This window comes from Rhinolophus sinicus, linkage group LG15 (assembly GCF_036562045.2).
Source record: "Rhinolophus sinicus isolate RSC01 linkage group LG15, ASM3656204v1, whole genome shotgun sequence".
Taxonomy (NCBI): Eukaryota; Metazoa; Chordata; class Mammalia; order Chiroptera; family Rhinolophidae; genus Rhinolophus; species Rhinolophus sinicus.
The window spans coordinates 39,876,973-39,897,604 of record NC_133764.1 but is presented as its reverse complement, the minus strand read 5'-3'; the positions used below and the strand labels follow the sequence as shown (position 1 = coordinate 39,897,604).

The following is a 20,632-nucleotide window of genomic DNA, read 5'->3' as shown; positions in this document are numbered from 1 at the left end:
AGCTCGCACTGCCGACAAAAGGCAGGCAGCCGCCTGGTTTCTACAATCGTTCCTGTGCTGCTTACACTTCTGTGCCCTGGTGACCAAGGGGCGCTGAGTGTCAGGACAGGGGACAGGGAGCCAGCGGTGGGGCGCCGTCCGAGTCAGCTAGGGAACAATGTCCCCTTGGGGCCAGCGAGGTGGCCTGGGCTGTCCCTCTCCTGAGCTCGCTGTATAGGCCCATCTGCACGGGGCCAGCACTGCGACCAGGCCAGCCAGGAGCCTGGATATGGGCAGGGCCTCGGCGACTCTGTGCCCACTTGTGCGCAGGAGCTCCTGGACGGAGCGCGTAGCCCACACGGCACTTCTGAGTAATTAAACTTAAAGTACTGGACGCTGCCTGTTGGGACAATGCGTCCGTGCGTTTCCTGCTGCAGGACCTACGGTGGCTGGGGCTGTCACAGGAATTCGCCTCACCAGGCTGGGTCTGAGAAGTTCCCGCAATGGCTGGGGTGGCTGGACTGACAGTGACCTTAGGGAGGAGCCCCCGTCACCCAGGGAGGCTCGCCTGGAGGAAAATGTCACAGTGGCAGGCATGACAAGGGCTAACTCCTGCCTGGTAGGGGGACGGCACGCTGCCTGCTGTCAGCACTGCCCTGCTGGGCCAGGGCACCAGGATCGTGGCTCCCACCTGGCCACCCCACGTCAGGGTCCAGCCCGAGGCCGACCCTTGCACTGGCCACACGTGGCTACTTTTCCTTCACAACAGTGGAGCCGAGGAGAGCAGAGCAGCTGGCCTTGCAAGCCAGGTGGGCTGGGCCCGGTGGCACGTGTGGGGACCGTCCTTTCACCAAAGTCACCGTGCTGGCTGCGGTGCCCTTGGTGTTAAAATCGCTGGTTACCAGGAGCTGGGAGAGCTGGGTGGCACCCACAGCGGCCTGAGCAGCCTCTCAGAACGCCTAGCAAAGGCTGAAAAAGCGGCAAACTCTGGACAAGGTGGCGAAGGCCCAGCTATGTGTCCTCACCGCCCCGGAGAATAAATCAGTGTCCCACCATTGCCTGAAAATTCTTTTCCAACCTTGTGAAAGGCAGACTGGGCCCACCTCTGGCGTGAGTGTTTATGGAAAATGCAAACAACTGCGTTAGAGCAAACCCTTCCGGGGAGCAGGCGCCCATCGGGTGGAGGCAAACGCTCTTCACCCACGAAGAGAAAAGCAGACAAAGGCCTGTGCCCATCCTCACGTGTGGCATGAGGCCCAGGAGCCAACCAACCACAATGTCTGCAGAGCGCGGCCCTCGGCATCTGAGCTCACGAGAATCAGTGCTCAAGTCGCGGCGCCACAGAAGGCGCAGATGTCTGTACCTGGTCCGGGCCTTTGTCAAACATCTTCCGCGTCCGGGGGAACTGGTGGGAGTGGGGCGTGTACTGCACCCCCACGGGGCCAGTGGCGCCCGGCCGGCCTTGAGGCAGGTCTCGGCTGACCGGCTGCTTGGCCACGTCGTTGGTCAGGCTGGAGCTGCTCGCGCTAGACGTCGGCGGGGAGCCTCTGCCGTCAGGGAAGAAGAAACACTGTATTTCACCCAGAGCCCGTTACCCTGAAACCAAACATGAAGCGACTTCTCCCAGCTCTGCCCATCTGCCAGCTATGGCCAGCGGACCCAGGTCCTCATCTCGGAACACGCTCCATCCCCAGACCTGTCACCATGACATCCAGACAGCAACTGCTGGTGCCGACTTACTACCCTTCTAGCTTCTGCCTGCAGATTCCAGGGACCAGTAAGCCGGGGGAGCAAGCCGGCTTCGGACTCAGCGAGCCAGCCAGGTCCACACATCTGCCCTCCTTGGACTCAGTGCACAGCCTCCCACTTCCTGTGGTGGGAACACGGCTCCCACTGGCTGGTTACAATGGGGAGAATGCAGACCCCCCTTACAAAGCCCCGAGGGTCCACGTGTGCTGTCACAGTGCGTGGAGCCAGGGATTGCAGGAAGGAGCTCACATTCGAGAGATGTGGGGTGTGTGAGAGAAGCAGGGAGAAAAATAAGATGAAAGTGGGGGAGATGGGGTGATGGGGTGGACAAAGAGCTTGGCGGTGAGAGGGAGGGACGTCCTGGGGACTCAACCGCAGGCCTGGGGACAGGAGCCCTGGGCCACTCACCCTGCCTGCTGGATGTGAATGCCCTTGTTGGTGGGGCTGGCGGGCGCCGACTGGGTCAGAGAGGACGTGGTGAGGATGCGTTGAGGCCGGGCGTTCATGGTGGCCTGGAATGGCAAAGGGACAAGTCATGTGGACGGTCAGTGGGTGAGGAGCTGAGGCTGCGAGACAGGCACGCAGGCTGGCGGTGCCTTTGCGTGGCTTCAGCAGAGAAGGCCCTTTGGCTGCGGAAATCTCACCCATGGAAGGTCCCCCATTGAGAATACCCCCAACGTCACCCTGCAGATAAAGTGACATTCTTTTGCTTTTCCCGAAATCATGCACCTGGGTGCAGTGAGGCCCAGGTCACAGGCCAGGGCTGACAAGGGGCCAGGTCCCGGGAAGCCGGGAGAGCCCCCTGGGGCCTTGGCTGCTTTGGGACCACGAGCACCACACCCCTGCCCTCCCACCGCCCTGAGGGCTGAGCTTTGCGTTCACAGTGAGAACACACCTGCATCTGCTTGTCTTTCATATTTCAAAGGCAGCTCAGCGCTATCTCCTGGGATGCACCCGTGGGGGACGGATGCCGACTTCCCGCCATGCACGCTCCAGGTTGGACGCTGCACAGCAGGAAAGGACCTACACCCTCTGGACACTGGCATTCAGGAGGAAAGTGGCTCAGGTAGAGTGGAAATCAGGTGTCTGCTGCAGTGGTACGTGATGAAGAAACACTACGCAAACGGGGGTGCCCACCACTCCTCTGCTGGGGACCCACCACCTGCCAAGTTCCCTTGTGGACGTTCTGCTCACAGCGCACTGCTCAGCTGGGTGGGCCTGCTGGCCCCAGACACCCATGGTGATGGGCTCAGTAGGGGCTGACGCCGCGGGGGTGAGCACTTCTCTTGTGTGAAGAGGGCAGGGCAGGCGCCCGGGTGCGGTGGGGGCACTCGGCTCCAGGAGCTGGGGAGCCACCCAGCAACCACACAGAACCTGGGCCTGGTGGGGCGCCCTGCTAGCGGGACCTCGCACTGGCTACTGATGGGACCCGCACGTGTGGTCATTCACTCGGCAGTGAGGGTGCCGTTCAGCCGACAGACAGAAAACCCCGGAAACCGAGCAGCCGTACAACTCTGTGTATCATACCACTGTTTCCCACAGTCCTTCACTCCGAAATATAAAGGTAAGAAAACTTAGCCATAACCATCCTTTAAAAAACGTGTTAATTTTTTAAATTACAAATTACAATGTTGTTTGTGAACTTCCTTTGCTGTGGTGTTTTATTTATTTGGCCAGAACTATACACATACACACACACCATACACGCATTCAGACTCACACATATATACCACAAACAGAACCCCCCCACACACACCACCACACACATACCACACTATACACCACACACACACACACACACACACACTCACAACCATATATAGACACACACATATAACCACACACATTGTGCACACACACACACCACACATATACACACAAAACCTGAGAGCAAAATCATCCTGTAAGACGTCTAAAAAGGGAACAGAAATTTAAGCTAAGAAACTATCGGCTTAGTATGAGTCTCCTCAGGATTTCCAGACAGGCAGTGGGAGGTGAGGGGAGGAAGAAACTTCTGGGGCTGAAGACATCAGCAGAATGCGCACACCTTTGAAAGCACAGGCTCCGTGCTGGGGGCTCCCGTGGGGCCCTCCCACTCTGCCTGCTTCCTCCTCTGCCCCCTCCAAGGAGGCTCCAATGTGAGCAGCGAGTGGGAGCCAGCGGTGACTCAGTCTTGGGGTGGTGGGGGGCAGCCCCGGGTGGAACCCATGCCCCTGCAGGGCCAACAGACAGCCCCGCTTTAACGCACGTCATGCCCATGGCTGCTGCCACACAGTGACTTTGCAGCAACTGGAAATTCTGAGGGCGATGGGTACGCCACGGGCTAGATCCCCTGACCACAGCCCTCCCGCTGCTGATGGGGGTTTCGGGCATAGATGGAGTTTTCCCGAGGCTAACGATTCCTATCTGTCCAACAAACACTGACTCAGCGCTGATTCTGTGCTGGGTGTGGGGCTGCAGCGGCAGCGGGAGGCGGCCTCCTGGGGAGGTGGCCAGGCAGACCCGCCTGCCTGAGGAACTGGTGTGGACAGGCTGCTCGTGGAGCGGGTGGCCAGCCGGTGGAGACGCTCTCCAGGGAGGCTCCTTCTGCTCCGGGCCGGTCTTTTGGATGGGGAGCACATGCCAGGAAAGGACAGAGAATGACAGTATGTTTGCTGCATCTGTAGGACCTCAAGAGCCCACCGGGAGCTCCCATTCCCACCCCCTAGGCTGCACTGAATCTCTGGCCGCCAAGCAGATGCCCCCAAGAAGGCTGGAGAGACCCCTTCCACAGCAGGGCCCTGTCAGGGGGAGGCCAGTGGGGTTATGGCTCCGAGTCAGCTCTCAGAGGGGGCAGCACTGCTTTGTTAGACACTGACTCTTTGGGTCAGACGTCCCCTTTCAGCCCCAAGCCAACACAGTGACGTGCACATACACACACCTCTGCTCCTGCCCCGGCAGTTGGGGGTGGGGGTCTCACAGGAGCCTGGGCTGCAGGAAGCCCGGCTCCAGCTCCCAAGTGCTTTCTTGACTCTTTGTTCCTCAACTAGAATACGTCACCTCATAGGACACGGAGACCCAATGCAGAGAAAACGGCATGAGAAGCGTGGATGGTGTGGACCGTGGGTGCCCACCTGGACCTCAGTCAGTCAGGGCTCAGGATCCCACGGCGGGCGTGTGGCTGCCCTCTCTCGGGGGGCAGGGGTGGGGGGAGTGAAACATTTCAGAAGTGTCCCTGTCAACTGTGTATCAAGGACCCGGATAGTGAGAAGCGGTTGGTTCCCACAGGACTATCCAGAGAGCTGCTGGGCTGAGAATGACATGGCGCCCACTGGCTGCTTGGTCACTGAGAACAGACGCCATAGAAACACGATTCTGTTGACGTAACAAGGGACTTTTCCGTAAACTACAGTTCCTAGGCAAATACATCTCCTTTTGGGACTCAGTCTAGGGAGTGTAAGAAACAACAGTGGTGACAACAGAAATGCCTACTAGTTACTGTTGGGGAGTCACGGGGGCGGGGGACGCAGCATGGGCCACCCCCGTCCCCACAGGAAGAGATCTGGCATCGGTGAGGCCGGAGTCTGACTCCTTCCATTTTCATAGAGGGCAGTGAGGACTGGGAAGGTGACAGTAATAGACTAGCTTTGCTGCCTGTGCATCGTCACGCAGGCCAGATGCGGGGGTCGCTGCTCTTAGTCCCCAGTGGCCTTGGGGGCCAGCGCACAGCGATCCCTGCGAGGAGGAAATGAAAGCTGGGGGTGTAAAGCACCTGACAGCTGGAACGGGACCCTCGGCCACAGCCTGTGCTGTCCCAGGGGAGCCACTGCTTTACCTCGTGGCCGGGAGCACCTGTGCCGGACCCTTGAGACGGCCCACAGCAGAGTCTCAGCGTAAACAGCCACCGAGTCCCAGTCCTGGGGGACCGGGTCTCCTGGGGCTGCTTCTGTGCCTGGCCTGGCAGGGGCTGCCGGCCAGTGACTCTCAGGAAGGGCAGGGTCTAGAGGCTACGGTCCTGTTTTTAGGTGAGTAGTTACATTTTCTCACAAACATTAAAAGTGGTGGTTATTGCTACACATGACCCTGACATTTGAACACCTGCAGCTTAAAATTTCTTTCCCAGTGTGATCCCCAAGCCACGGACGGCAGGAGTGGCCATGGCGATGTCTCTGGGGCTGACACGGGTACTGACGGTCAGTACACTCTTCTTTTCACTTCTACACAGTCAGAAATTTTCTGTAACAAAAAACTACAAGCAAAACGCAAACCCCAAGCCCATGGAGAGGGGATGGAAACACGTGAAACTAGGCATGGCTCTTGCACTGTGTGGGTTCTTTCCTATACAGCTGGTGACAGTTTCTGTATCTGATACAGAATTCTGTGGGGCATTCCACAGGAGTAAGGCTGTTTACGAGGAACAAAAATGTGGCCTCAGAGTTAGATGTCTAAAATAGGCCTCTCTTTTTGTAAATTGAAACGTAATCCCCTCATCAGTCACTGGAACAGAAAGTAAGACTATTGAAACTAAATTGAAGACAAGGCTTTCCTTAATGTTTATGCTTAAATCCTTTAGTAGCAATGTTTCCTCTTAAACACACACACACACACACACACACACACACACACACACACAGGCTGAGTCGCGTCATCACCAGGTCTCTGGGGAACGTGAACGACAGAGGAGGCCCCCTCTGACCTCTGTCCCACTGGCTCGGGCGTGCTGTGGGAGTGACAGCCGAGGGACACTGAGACGTGTGTGGCTCTAGACCAGCACAGCAGGCAGAGAGCCACGTGCCCTGAAGGGTTACTAGGGCTCCCATGCAGCGTTGTTCAAAGGCCAGAGGCCATGCTCCCAGCAGCCGTGATTTGCCAGCGTAGCTTTGCCTGGTACAGGTCACACACGGGACGTTTAATTGCCTTCAAGTGGTCTGAGTGGCATTTCTGGCTCATGGCTACACACGCTCAAAGGACATGCAAACATGGTCTGGAGAGGTTCCGAACAGGGACATGTCTAATGACCTGGGGTCAGGTCTGCCGTCTCAAACCTACAGCTGAGAAATTCCAAGATTAGGCACTGACATCATATTATTAAAGAATTCGGGTTGATTTTTAGTAAAATTAAATACATAAGAGCCACTGAAAAATAAAACTATGTAGGCCAAATACTGGTCTTATCATGACCAAAATAACCAAAACGCTAAATTAATTGGGGGGAAATGACCAAACCATCCCAGTGCTGGCCTCCAGCTGCCCTGACACAGCCAGGAGGCTACCCTCTGCCTCAAAGAGAAAGGCCGCCAGACCCATCCGTGGGTCACAGGCTCTTAGGCAAAGGGGGTCGGGTGGCTGGGCAGCCTCTGCTTTGTTTGAACATAAATTCTAAAACTTAAACCACTCATCAAAGTCCATACGAAACTTTAGAGTACGTAAGTGGAAATAACTGTTTAAAACCCACCTTTGACATTTTAAACTAAAAGTGGGAGAGGCTATTTTGAGTTTGAAAGAATAGTGGCAAACGGTTAAGACTTGTTTTCCCTGATATGGAGCAGGTGGGTATGACTATTTTCATCCCCGAATCTTCCAGAATCCTGGGCGTCTCTGAGGGCACCTTTCAGAGGCTGTCGTGGCTCTGGGGGCCTGTGAGGCCTCGTGTCACGCCTTTCCTGGGTTCTCCACCTTCCCTTCCCATCAAAAAATAATGAAGTAGGAGTGAAAGACACAGATTCCAGACTTCAGAAAATAGTCTTATGAGTTCTGTGACCTCAGGCAGTGGCATCCTGAGGACAACCCCGATTGTGATTAGGGTCACACGAGGATGGAGACACCACCAGGTAAATGGCACCCGTGACGATACTTCCTTTACTCTTCCTGCAACTTGTCTAGAACCTTGAAATTTTATCAGTTACAAAAATAAATTTTTAAATGCTATCATGAATGACTTCTAGTGCCACTAATGGAAGATGAACTACCATTTAAACTATCCAACTTCCATAAACAACTGGAAAACCAGAAAATGAAAAATGAAATAGCTGTTTTCAGACACTGGCCACTGGGTACTGTGGGCCTGTCCTCTGAGAGAAGGGAACAAATGCAGGCTCTGGCAGTCCAGGCCGCGGCACAGGGAGGGGGACGCAGATGGAGCTGGCAGTCTAGTGAGCAGAGGAGACAGACGGGATCCCCATGGGAGCCAGGGTGGCTGGTATTCACACGGCAGAGCGTAGAGACGAGAGGGCTTCCCAGGTCTGTAGGGGAGGCCCCTCAAGTCTTTGACACAGCACTCTCTGCTCGTCGGTGGGGTGAAAACCCCAGAAGGATGGGGAAAGGACGACTGGAAGCGCAAATAATGCCAAGAGCTCATAAGAAGGACTGGGAGAGTTTACAGCTCCCAAAGAAGGGACTGAAATCAATGACCGAAGCTTCCATCTTAACAAGTTAGAATCAGAAGAGCAAATGAAACCCAAAGTAAACAGAAGAAAAGAAGTAACTAAAAAGCGGGTGTCCATGAAATGGAAAATGAAAAACAACAGAGAAACAATGATGAAACCACAAGGGCGAGCTTTACAAAGTTTCCTACAGCCAGAATGGTTGGGAGTAAGAGAAGTGGTGAGTTACTGGTATCAGGAACGGAAGGGGGACATCACTACAGATCATACAGATGGCGAATGGATCACAAGAAAGAATGGCGGCCTCGCCTCATTTCCTGGTGCCCTGACATGCACAGATGGGCGGACGCAGTGAAATGTGCTGACCGGGGCTACGTGGAGGCAGAACTCAGGGGGTCTTGTAAATGTCTGGTCCGCTAAGCGTTGGGGGTCCCGAATGCGCCTGGACTCCCCGCCCAAACACTCGTGACTGACAGGCGCAGCTGAGGGCGTCGCGGAGGACGCTGCCCCACGTACCTTGTAGGCGATGCTGTTGAGGACTTTCATGGCCAAGTCGGAAACATCCGGGTAGGGGTCTGCGGCCAGGTGCAACAGGACTCTCCACATCTGCGTGTACACGCTATTAAAAGAAACGCCTAGGAAAGAGAAATGGGACATGTCTCAGGAGCAAACAGCTGCCACGGCTGCTGCAGAGGCTCCTTTCCTGAAAATCTGCCCGTGCGATCAGGGAGGGAAGCCCCGTTTCCCTATTATGGTGAGGGGACTAGAGAGTCAGGGATCCTGGTCAGTACACAGGTTTGGTTACACGACTTCCTCTTCTGAGGCTGGATCGTTCTAGAAGGAAAAGGGAATCAGAAAAGGGCGGGGTTCAGCTGAATGCCCGAGCTGCCAGGTGCACATCCAGCTCCCACGGCAGTGCTTGATTCACGTTTAGATTTCCGGGAGCTGCCATAACTGAGCGAGCCGTGTACGCTGGAGGGCAGTCCACACTCCATACCCAGGGCTCTGCGACTCACTGAGTTTTTTTCCCACACACCACATGCTGCATGGTCCCCAACTCTCAGGAAATCACACAGGTGTGCGTGACGTGACCTGAGCCCTCCAACATTTCCTGAGTGTTTTCTACACAGAAGCCTGTCTTCAGGCCAGATGCCCAGACAAATAGGACAGAAACACATGACAGGGAAGTCGTGGACAGGAGGGGAGGGAAGGAAGGCTTCCTGAGGACCTGACCCCGTGAAGGCTGCTGTGCTGTTGGATCCTCATAGTTCCAGCCGCAGGTGACAGCCAGAAGGCCTGACCAACAGGCACAGATTGGGCCTGTGGGAGTGGAGGGATGGCCAGCAGAGCAAACAGTGAACCAAGATACGGAGCTGAGGGAGACACATGAGGGTTCAGAGAAACAGCCTGACCCACCCCTGGACATGCACATCAGGGGTAATGATGGGGTGGCGGGCAGCGGGCTGAGCAGCTCCTGGGTGTGGGGACAGGCAGGGTGAGGCAAGGGCACGTGCCCCTGGGAGGAGGGGGCCATGGAACTGACGTCTGCACCATGTTGGATCTGGACGGGCAGAGAAGGAAAAAAAGCAATGCTGGCAGAGGGAGCCGTCTGAGCAAAGGCTGGCTGCAGGAGGGAGGGGCGGCGAGCGGAGAGCACAGCGGGTGCTGATGGGGCGCCCTTGTGCGTTCCTGGGGTGAACAGGGGGCCAATGAGGAGACAGTGAACATATAAGTGAACAATGGAGATTCAAAGAGTACTGCAAGGAAGTCACGATTCCATGTCGTTTGACCGGCCAACCGGCGGTGAGGCCCTTTCTGGTGTTTACCAAGGACTTTACACACTACAAGTGTCGTCGGAGGAAAGTGTTAGTGAACACGACTGTTCAAACAAAGTGGGTTTTAGGACACGTTTGAAGCAAAGAGACCGGATGAAGGTTGGGAGTAAAAGTCAGTTCCATGGGCCGGCCCGGTGGCTCAGGCGGTTAGAGCTCCGTGCTCCTAACTCCGAAGGCTGCCAGTTCGATTCCCACATGGGCCAGTGGGCTCTCAACCACAAGGTTGCCGGTTCAATTCCTCGAGTCCCGCAAGGGATGGTGGGCAGCGCCCCCTGCAACTAAGATTGAACAAGGCACCTTGAGCTGCCACTGAGCTCCCGGATGGCTCAGTTGGTTGGAGCGTGTCCTCTCAACCACAAGGTTGCCATTTCGACTCACACAAGGGATGGTGGGCTGCGTCCCCTGCAACTAGCAACGGCAACTGGACCTGGAGCTGAGCTGCGCCCTCCACAGCCAAGATTGAAAGGACAACAACTTGACTTGGAAAAAAAGGCCTGGAAGTACACACTGTTCCCCAATAAAGTCCTGTTCCCCTTCCCCAATAAAAAAAAAAATCTTTAAAAAAAAAAAAAGTCAGTTCCGTGCATGAGTCCCAGGCAGACGCACATAGATAGGTCTGAGCTCACCTCAACTGACACCCTCGAATTTGTAAACAGAAGGTGGCACTACTGCACCTCCATTAACCTGGGACAGTGTGGATTTCTGCATGCACGGTGGGCGCCTATGCAAGCTCACCTGACGCCCGCACAGTGACGGAGGTTCATAAAGACGTGCCCTCAGCTCATCAGGGCATGGCTGCCCTCCCGGGGTCACACTATGAAAACTGCACCCCAAGAAGGGCTCACCACATTCCTCCAGTGGCTTTATCACACCAGCATGTGGGCAGCACCAGTCCAGCTGTGGTTCCAAGAGGTGCTGGCTGCTGCTTTGGTCTCCAGGTGACGACACGGAAACCCCACTGCCCAGGTGGGGGCTGGGCCAGGAACAGCAGCAGTGGAGGTGAGGGGATGTCCTATGGCCAGAGGAAAGGTTTTCCAAGAACTATCTCCTGCACGCGCCCACTCACCCATGCGTGTACTCACAGCCAGCTCTGGGTGCTTCCTGTGTGCAAGGAAGGGGGGCTTCATGCCGGCACGGAGTCAGGAGGGGTGCATTTCTAGAACTCTGGCCCAGGGCACACCTGGCCTCTAGTGAGGTGGATGTGTCTGGCAAACTTACTCTCCCCTGCAGGGGAGCCTGTGCTTGGGTGACCGATCCACGCAAACCATATGCTGTTCTCCAGCACCCTTCAGCTTAGAAACAGAACAAAAACCTTCCAACTCTACGTCTCTGTGACATTGTCTAGATTCATGACCAAAGTCTAAGGAAACTGGCAAAATTGGTCCAGAACCTCTGGGAAAAGTTCCTATGATCTACTTCTTCGTTCTTGCAGATGGCCCGCCAATAGGAAATGTGCTATGTTACATGGGGACCAGCAGGTGACCGCACGTGTCATTTCTGTCACGTGGGGACCAGCAGGTGGCCGCACACTTCATTTCTTTCAGAGAGGAGGAAGGCGGGCAGGAGGCTGTCGCTCCGAGTCTGCTCGCAGGACAGCGGTGCAGGGGACAGGTGGCATGCTTCCACGTGCGCAGTGCTCACAGAAAAGGAGCCCCACGCGGGAGGGAGGTGGCCCCTCTCCATCACAAGTGCACTCGGGGCCTCTCACGGAGACTCAAGCTCACCACGGCCACCGTGTGGATTTTCTCCTCTACTGCTCTTGGGCTCAGAGGACACGTGGCACCAGCTTCCCTGAAGCGTGGTCGTCGTGCGACAGGGAGCCGTGATAGGACAGTGGTGGCGACATGCTGCGCAGTGACTCTCAGCCTGGCTGCAGGTGACGGACCCTCGTCCTAGCACACGGTGGGGAGCGGGGGACACTCGTAACCGAGGGAGGGATGGGCACCAGTGTGGAGGCACGCTTCCCGTTGTCATCTGAGAGCAGGCCCAGCAGACAGAACCCTCGTCGGTGGTGCCCTTGGTGCAGACAAGGAGGGTGCAGGGTGGCGCACGGGGTCCCAGTTCCGCCCCTTCCCCCGCTGTGTGGCCTTGGGCCTTAATGTGGGGGTGGCAGATGCAGGCCTGGGGGCAGTGCACGGGTCCAGCTCAGAGAACAGGGCCGTGCCATGCACCAAAGGGCAGGCACGTTACTGTCATTGTCATTTACCTGGAAACAGCTGCTGTGACTGCACTGACACTCTTGCAGGGGACTTCCTCTTTCATGCAACACTGTTTGCCATTCAGCAGGGAACAGTCTCATTTTAGTCTGTCTTTGGCCACAGTGAATGGTGTAGCCACGTGCCAGTGAAAGCATGAAATGGGGCGACGCTATCGTCCCCTGACCTCACTGTCTTCCTTGGTTTGGCACCGCAGTTCCTCGCGGCCTCTCGGCAACGCACCTGGGCCATCTGTCCAGCTGCTGTACATTTCGAATCTGGGCAGTGTGGACAGTGGAGCCCCTGGGAGTGACCCCTCAGGGGACAGGGACCCAGGAGGCTTGTGGCTGTGACATCCTCAGAAACGGCGCCTGTCTGGCACTCGCTGAACTCCCTATGAGCACTAAGAACCTATTTTCATGTCTAGACTAAAAGTAATAAAAGATTATAACCAATGGTTTTAGGGTTTATTTTCTCAGAGCAATGTCCACCATGAAGGGAAATTTGCTCAGAGCTTTGTGGCAACTCCGGGTCCCTGACGTCCCCCGCCTGGCAGAGCAGCTCGGAGAAAGGAGCCCAAAGCTCCACTGCAGGTGGGAGCTGCCGCATGTCATCTTCCAGGGGTCACCTACTCCGATGTGGTTGGGAGACTGGGCCCGAGAGCGCCCGCCCCTCCAGGAGCCAGTTCCCAGGACCTGGGCTGCTGTGTTTGCTCCTCTGTGGTGACCCTCCTGTCACTGGGGCCCCCACAGGAGGACCCCCTCCCCTCCCCCCTCTGCCTGCTGGAGGTGAGGACCTGTCCCAGCACCGAGGGGACCCAAGGATGGGGTACCGCTGCTGGGGCAGCCGGCATGCCTGTGTAACCCTTTCAGCGGCGTGTCTCCGTGTCCCTGCGACACACTGAGTGATGGCCTTTAATTGGGGCTTTGGCTGTGGGTACCATCAGTCTCGTGGCCAGGCCTTCACCACGCCTCCCTTCCCTCAGGCGCGCTGGTCCCTGCCATCGTCCTTGTTGCTGATCGAGCCTGCTTTCCTCCAGTTCCTCTGAAGAAACCAGCACCTCATCCACTACCCGAAACCCAGAGCGCAGGACTGGCCTCTCCCAGTGGTACGGGGCCTGCCAGGGATGCTGGGGCCAGGGCTTCCTGGCGCCTCGGGGCGGAAGGGCAGAAAGGCAGGCACAGGCTGTTTCCTGCCGGCCACGGACACATGACACGCTCGGCTCCCAGAGGCCCGGTGGGACACGGCTCCTCTCCGCTGGCCTCGGTCACCTGGGCAGTGCCCGGGCTCCCGGCCTGGTCTCTGCTTCCATCTTCTCTCTGAGGGGAGTCGTCCCGACCCCCGGATTCTGGGCAGGGGGCAGTCAGTATCTGAAGCCAGCCTCACACCGAGTCTGGGTTTGGTGTCAGGAGAGCACGCAGCTGGTGACGGGCGGGCGCCGAGTTTGGCTCTTGGGCTTCCCTGCCAGCCGCAGCTCTGTCGTGGACTCATCACCACGGTAACACATTTTAAACGCTACAAACTGTCACTGAGTTTAGCAGACCCATGAAAGTCGGGCCTCTGATATATGTTGTTGCAAGTGCTCTGGGGACGGGACTTTTTCGGCAGGACAACGCATGCACCTCACCTGTCATCACACCCCTCTTGCCCTGAGTCCCCATAACAGAAATGAAGCCCTGCCCGGCTCCCTCAGCACGGCTGGGACCAGGCTCCCACCAAGAAGCAGGGATGGGGAGACGGAGCACAGGCCGCCGCTGCTCGAGGGGATGGTGCTCAGCTGGCCCAGGGCCAGGAGGAGCGCAGCCTGTGACGTCACAGGGAGGGCGGCTCGTCGGGCAGAGGACACACCGGGGGGGCCTGATGTCTGAACACCAGCGTCAGGGCATCTCCTCACCCTTTCCCTTTGCCACCTGCGGGGTCAGGCAGGTGTGAGGCCCAGGGAGGGAGGGTGGTTCTGCGGGACACGACGGGACCCCGGACGTCCTAGGTTGCCGTGGTTCTGGAAACCTCTTCCACAGGATTCCGTGAACAAGGCTAAAAAGGTTGCTGTTCATTGGTTGAAACGAAAGAAACTGGCTTTAAAGAGGTGAGCGCTGAGAGTGCTGGGCTTCTGTGCAGGCCGTGAACTTAAACTCTCACGCGAGCACCTGCTTCTGGCGGGCGGGCGTGAGCGCTGTCTCACCGAGCGCAAGTGACCCGACTTCCCACACGGCTGGTTTGTCTTCTCAACATTCCCAACTCCGGCTCATTTTGAAACTTTTCCCCTCAAGTTTTCAAAGATTTGAATAACATAAGATAAAACTCAGTTTTCTGCAGCAAATATGTCCAGGACCCGGACTTTGCATGCAAGAGGGACCGGTGGTGAGGCAGTTGGAGGTGGGGGCCACCGCACCCACTCACTCACGGGACACGGGACCCCTGCTGCTGTCCTCAGCGGTGCTGTGCTCTCCAACCTGACATGGCCTCAAAGGTCACAGGGAGTCTGCACCGCTGACCCCGCCAAGGCCAGCGTCCCGTCAGTACCAAGGACTAAACCGATATTCACTCATCAGAGAGAGCTGTGTCCCAACAGGGGCCAGGCCACACGTCCCCACCCTGTGGACGCCCAGGAGCACAGCACCAAACATGACCGGCCAGTTAACAACGGAAACACCAGGGCTGCAATGCACCCTCTGCCTACGCCAGCTCACGGAGGCTGCCGCACGGCACTTAAGCCACCCAGAGGGAGGGGATGCCGCAGGAGCTGGGACCTTCAGATGGGGGTTCTCAATGGTCCCATGAGGACAAGAGTTTAATATTTGGCTGTGGTCACACTTCACAAAGGGAAGGCACTGCATGCCGGCAAGCGCAGGCAGCCAGGTTTGACTTTTGATTTTCGTCTTGAGGGCCAGCTGTGTGTCAGAACGGAGAGCTGCCAAGTGGATTAAGGTTGACCTCAGCACATGTGGGGCGGGGGTGGTGGTGGTGGTGCAGGACACATTTGCTCCAAGGCACCTCACCTGGAAGCCCGTGACGAGGAAGGAGGAATGATGCAGGCAGGATGGGAGCAGGACCAGTTTGCAGAACTGCCAAACGTCCGTGAAGAGGATTCGGCTGGCGTAGCAGCAGGGAGGCTGCTGTGGCTCTGAAGGTGCTGAGGGCTGGGCCGCAGGGGGAGGGCGAGGAGGGGCCCAGCACCTGAGTCCCCTGTGACCCCCAGCCAGGTGGGAAGAACGCACACCTCTGGGGCAGGGACTGGAGATTCCTGGGGCTGGGAACAGCAGCACCAAAGGCTGTGGCCCTCAAACGGTCACTTCTTCTACCCCAAGTGCCCCTGGCGCAGTGTGGGGCGCTTACAAAGTATTTGCTGGATGAACGAATGAGAAAGAGCAGGCAGAGAATGTTCTCCGTTCCGTCGTGGGGCTGCCCGTGGGCCCTGGAGGGGCGGGCTGATGGGTGGCGGCGGCCTGGCCAAACCCCACCGGCAGCTGCTGCTTTCTGACGGCTTGCCCGGAGTTTTACACTTTTAAGTGGTCGGGGAAAAGATCAAAAGAAAGAATATTTTGTGACATGTGGACGTTTTATGAAATGGAACCTCAGCTCATAATAAAGCTTTATTGGAACACAGCTGTGTTCGTTGGCTCACACGCAGTCTGCTGCTGCCTTTGCGCCTCAGAGGCTGTTCCAGCCGCCAAGCTCAAGTTCTGCACTGTCCGGGCCCCTGGCTAACGTGAATGTTGGCAGGCAGAGGTCACACCTTGACTTTGGGGCAGGAGGGAGGGGTGCAGAGGGGGCGGGGCTTGTGGAGAACCGCGTGATTGACAGCACTGCACAGCCCCGTTCCTACTTCCCATCATTTAACATGTTTCCACTGTGGGTGTCTCAGCGGAAACAGGAACAGAATGTGGTTCATACAGACCTACGTTTTCAAAGGCTCCCGAGGGCCAGCCTGGGGGCTTAACCACTACCTACAATTAATTCTATTAGGAGAGCGTATTCCAGCTCAAAACAAACATCTCGCGGGGGCACAGACGACATTATGTTTCACTGGTGATTAGCAGTAAACGTACTCACGCTGATGCAAACTCTGTGCCTCTGGCACTTGGGGCATTTCAGCAAACAACCAAATGCGCAAACCTGCAATGTTCCATCACAATTTAAATGGACAAGTTGGTATTTCCGAGCTAAGTTCTTTGTTGTGGGTGCATCTCGGGAGCAAGGATCCCCTTTCAGTTCTGACTACTCTGGGGAGGGCTACCGTCCATCCAGACAGACCCTCCTTGTAGGGACCACAGCGGCCGGCCGGGTCCCTTTCCAGGGCGAGCAGAGGACCAGTGTCTTGGGGTTCACTCAGGTTCCACTAGCCAGGGCGCCTGGACTGCCCCCTTTCAGACTGTGACACCACCAAGGAGGACGGAGCCAGAAACAGTTGACATTATCACATGATGCAGAGTGTGAACTCCAAGGCAGAGGGGTCATAACGGAAACCAGCAAATAACTCAGAACTGAACGTGAGAGCCAGTGGTGCCAGACAAGTGGTGCTGAGAGGGAGTCACAGAACTAAATACTCAGATGAGAGGGAGAGGGGAAGCTCACAAACAAGCCTTATTTTCAACTGCAGAACTGAAAAGGAACAAGAGAGGACAACTACAGAAAATAGAAGGGAGTAAAGAAAAGAAGTCACTGGATCACTAAATAAAGGAAGAGCAGAGCACGAAATCAGCAAAGCAAAAGCTGAAAACACTACAGAAATTAACAACAGTCGTGGAAGATTAGTCAAGAAAAGGGAGAAAAAGCAAACATATCCTAGGAAAGAAAAGGAGGCATATCTACAGAGACAGCAGAGATTAAAAAATCATGAGAACGTTCTGCACCACTTCATGGAAAAAAATGAGAAAATTTAGCTGAGATGGACAACATCTTAAAAATATAACATGGGTGGTGAGCACACAATGTGATATATAGATGATGTATTCAGAACTGTACACCTGAAACCTATGTAACTTTACTCCCCAATGTCACCCAATACATTTAATTAAAAAATATATATATAACATGTCAAATGAAATAGACAACCTGAATAATCCTGCCACCATCAAAGACACGGAACTTGAATTTAAACCTATCCACAAAGCCCTGAGAGGCCCAAACAATTTTCGAGGCCAGTCCTGCCCGGACACCCAAAGGACACACAGCTTTGTCTTATACAAACTGACCCCCTCTCTGGGGTGGGGCCTGGGCGCTGCAGGGTGGTGCTCTGCCCCTGCTGTGACAACTCAAACGTCTCCTGGGGGCAGAGCCACCCCGGCTCAGAGCCCCTGTTCTATGCCACGGAGTTCATCACGATGGAGACTGATGGAAGGTTCCAGCAACCTCCCATAAGGCACAGCTGGCCAGCCCAGACAGCCCTGGAAGGGCCTGTCAAACGCCATCAGGTTGGAATCAAAGTGACCGAGGCTTTCATGCTGCTGACAGTAAAACTTACTCCTGCCACTTTTCACGGCCCTGGCGGCTACACGCTCTGACCAAGCCGGTTTCGGGGTGCGTGTACCTGGCGTTTACTGTGCTGTGCTGGGAGGGGAGGTCGGGCAGGGGGCTCACCAATGAGGGAGTTGAGGGCCGAGTAGGAGCTGACACGGCGCATCTTGTCGATAGTCTCGAAGGACAGGATATACTCCTCGTTCTCGGGGCTGCCCAGGGTGCTGCTGGCGCTGCTGCTGGTGCTGAGGTTCCCGGGGGAGAACGCCACTGCGCTTCCAGCTGCCGGACACCACACGGAGGAGGAGGCGGTCAGTGCCGAGCGCCCAGGACCTCCGCTGGTCCCACAGTTAGCGGCACGTGACTGAAACGTGTAATCCCCCCCCGCCCCCCCCCAGCTCCTCTGGAGCCAGGCCCTCACTCCCCAGGGAGACGTCGGGCCACTGGCAGGGCCCGGGGGCATCAGGACCCTCCTCCAAGCCTGCACAGGGCCCACGGGCTACTGCGGGCGCTAATGCACGAGCGCCAGGCGAGCCAGGCACACACTGACGGCAGAGAAGGGCGGGCACCTGTTCCTGAGGAAATACAGCCCCCAATACAAGCATCCCACCCAAGTACCCGGTTTCCAGACTCTTACATTCTTCTGTCAAGCTCAGGTTCTGCAAAGACTTGTTCAAGCTTCTGGCTGTGTTGACAGTGCGAATGTTCCCGTAGGAGCTCACAGAACGAAGCCGGGGGGTGCAGGGGCTGTCCCGCACAGGGGTCAAACTGCCCCCCTCTAGTGGGAAAGAAGGAGAGAGAGTTCACGGTGGGCTCCCGGGGAGGACAGACGTTCCCTCTTAGCTGGCGGCTACGACAGGTGACATAACCCTTCCCTGCGAATGCAAGGCCCCACGACTCAGGATGGAGCTCTGCCACACGGAGGCTGGTCTCAGCTGGACAGACTAATGACAGGGTGTAGGGGGGAGGTGTAAGGAGCACGTGACCCCACCCCACGTCTGTTGCTTGTTCAGTTACGAAAGCCCACGTGTAGCAGGCCTGGCACTGTGGCTTCTGCGAGGGGGGTGCGAGTTGGCACCGGCAGGACCCCGCCTGCTGCCTCCATGCCCCCCTCCGGAACAGCGGCTCCCCCACTGAGTGAGCTCATTCCCGCTTCCCCTCCCGGTGCACTAAGAGGGCGCTGCCTTCATCACGGAGCACGAGAGCTCTTTCTTGCAGAGACAGCTGTGTTCCAGGGTGACGGAACAGAAAGCTGGCACAGAGGCAAACGTGAGTCAAGGAGCTGCCGAACGTGACTCACTGACCTGCGAGACCCACACATGACATTCCTCATCACAGGAGGGGGCCACGTACTCTTCTCTAAGCCCCCTAGCCCACATATGTGGGCATCATATCCACCAATTTGATTTCCAAAAAGGGTAAACAGGAAGGAAACGAGTCAGGGCTAGTGCAGCCCCTTTCCTGCCCCTTCTATTCTGCTAAACGCCTGGGAAGACAAGAATCAAAGGCCACTTGGCAGCACTTGAGATCTGAGCCCAGGTCTTGGCAAAACTGAGGGGCTGCGACAGTTCTGACGAAGGGTCCCCGGTCCGCCAGAGGCAGCCAGGTGAGGCGCCAGGTGAGGCGCCAGGTGAGGCAGCCAGGTGAGGCGCCAGGTGAGGCGCCAGGTGAGGCAGCCAGGTGAGGCGCCAGGTGAGGCGCCAGGTGAGGCACCAGGTGAGGCAGCCAGGTGAGGCGCCAGGTGAGGCAGCCAGGTGAGGCGCCAGGTGAGGCAGCCAGGTGAGGCGCCAGGTGAGGCAGCCAGGTGAGTCGCCAGGTGAGGCGCCAGGTGAGGCAGCCAGGTGAGGCAGCCAGGTGAGGCGCCGGGCTGCCGTCTGTACCTGTGGTCGCCGGGGAAGGCAAGGGGTAGTTCTTCTCCTCCTCCATGAACTGCAAGGCCACCGTGCAGAAGTTGCTTTCATACTGCACCACGAGATGACTCAGAGCCACCACCAGCTCCTGCCGAGGGAGAAGGGACACGGCACTTACTGGCGGCTGGGAAAGGCTGTGCACAAGCAGCGAGGCTTAAACGTGAACGCCAGACGCTTGAGTCGCCGTAGAAAAAAGAAAGGTTAAGAGGGAACTTTGCGCTCGGTGTCAGCGACGGGGACTGTCCCGTGGGAGCAGAAGCCTCTGAACAATGAGTGAGGTCACGGGTCGGAGGCCACCGGCCATGAGGAACCTCCACAGAGGGCACCGGGACCCCGACAGGGCCTGCTGACCGCGAGGCACGAGCGGCACCGGGAAGATGGTGGAGGGGCCCAGTGTGAGTGACACCCCATCAGACTGGGAAGCTCAGGGCTGTGACCCGGGCTGACGCCGCCTCCTGACAGACCCACTGGCAAGCCGTCTGACTTCCGGGCACATGACAGCAGGTCATGCCTGATAAGCCCACACGCCCGCTCAACTAAACGCAAAACTTGCAGTTGTATTAGTTTCCAGTCGCTGAAAGGCAAGAAGAAAGGTCTGCCTGATCTTTAGGGCCCCTGCCTCAGCCCAAGGACATGGATACAGTGGACGACTCCTTCAGCGCAGGGACACGTGCTGCTGTACCAGCAGGGCCTGGACATGCTGAGTCCGGGACACAAAACGGGAATGCCGGTGCGACGACTCTCCCCTCACTATTCAGACAATTCCAACTTCAGCCTCGTCTCTTTTTTGAAAAGCACGTAGCAGAAAGCTGAGGCCTGTGAGGAAGCCGCCGAGGCCAGGAGAGCTGTGCCGAGGCACCAAGTGTCCGCAGGCTCCAGACGGGCCCCAGGTGCGCTCACTGGCTGCCCCCCTTTGAGGGCCTCTCCCTCACCTCACACCCTCCTGGGCCTCCCCGTCACACGTGGGGACTGCTCCTGAAGCTACTCCGCTGTGGCCCCTCTCTCTCCAAGTTCCAGGCTGGTCCTTCCCACTGCTGGCCGTGCATCTCCACCTAAGCACACACGCAAACCACAGACGCAACCTGCCCAGCAGTCTGCTGCTATGTCCTTCCATTCAGCCCTGACAGGGACCTCTCGGCTTGTGC

At 56.9% G+C, this 20,632-nt stretch overlaps 1 protein-coding gene across 4 annotated transcripts in view; it reads right to left on the bottom strand.

Moving 5' to 3' along the window:
• RPTOR (regulatory associated protein of MTOR complex 1) overlaps window positions 1–20,632 on the bottom strand; it is a 270,956-nt gene that overhangs the window by 29,153 nt on the left and 221,171 nt on the right. For all 4 annotated transcript variants that reach the window (XM_019735643.2, XM_019735644.2, XM_074319891.1 and 1 more), the window contains exons 18-23: window positions 19,458–19,575; window positions 18,215–18,355; window positions 17,701–17,859; window positions 8,607–8,725; window positions 2,137–2,240; window positions 1,343–1,526 (exon numbers count right to left, since the gene is read on the bottom strand). In XM_019735643.2, the coding sequence (XP_019591202.2) occupies window positions 1,343–1,526; window positions 2,137–2,240; window positions 8,607–8,725; window positions 17,701–17,859; window positions 18,215–18,355; window positions 19,458–19,575 (825 nt within the window). The remainder of the gene's footprint in view (window positions 1–1,342; window positions 1,527–2,136; window positions 2,241–8,606; window positions 8,726–17,700; window positions 17,860–18,214; window positions 18,356–19,457; window positions 19,576–20,632) is intronic.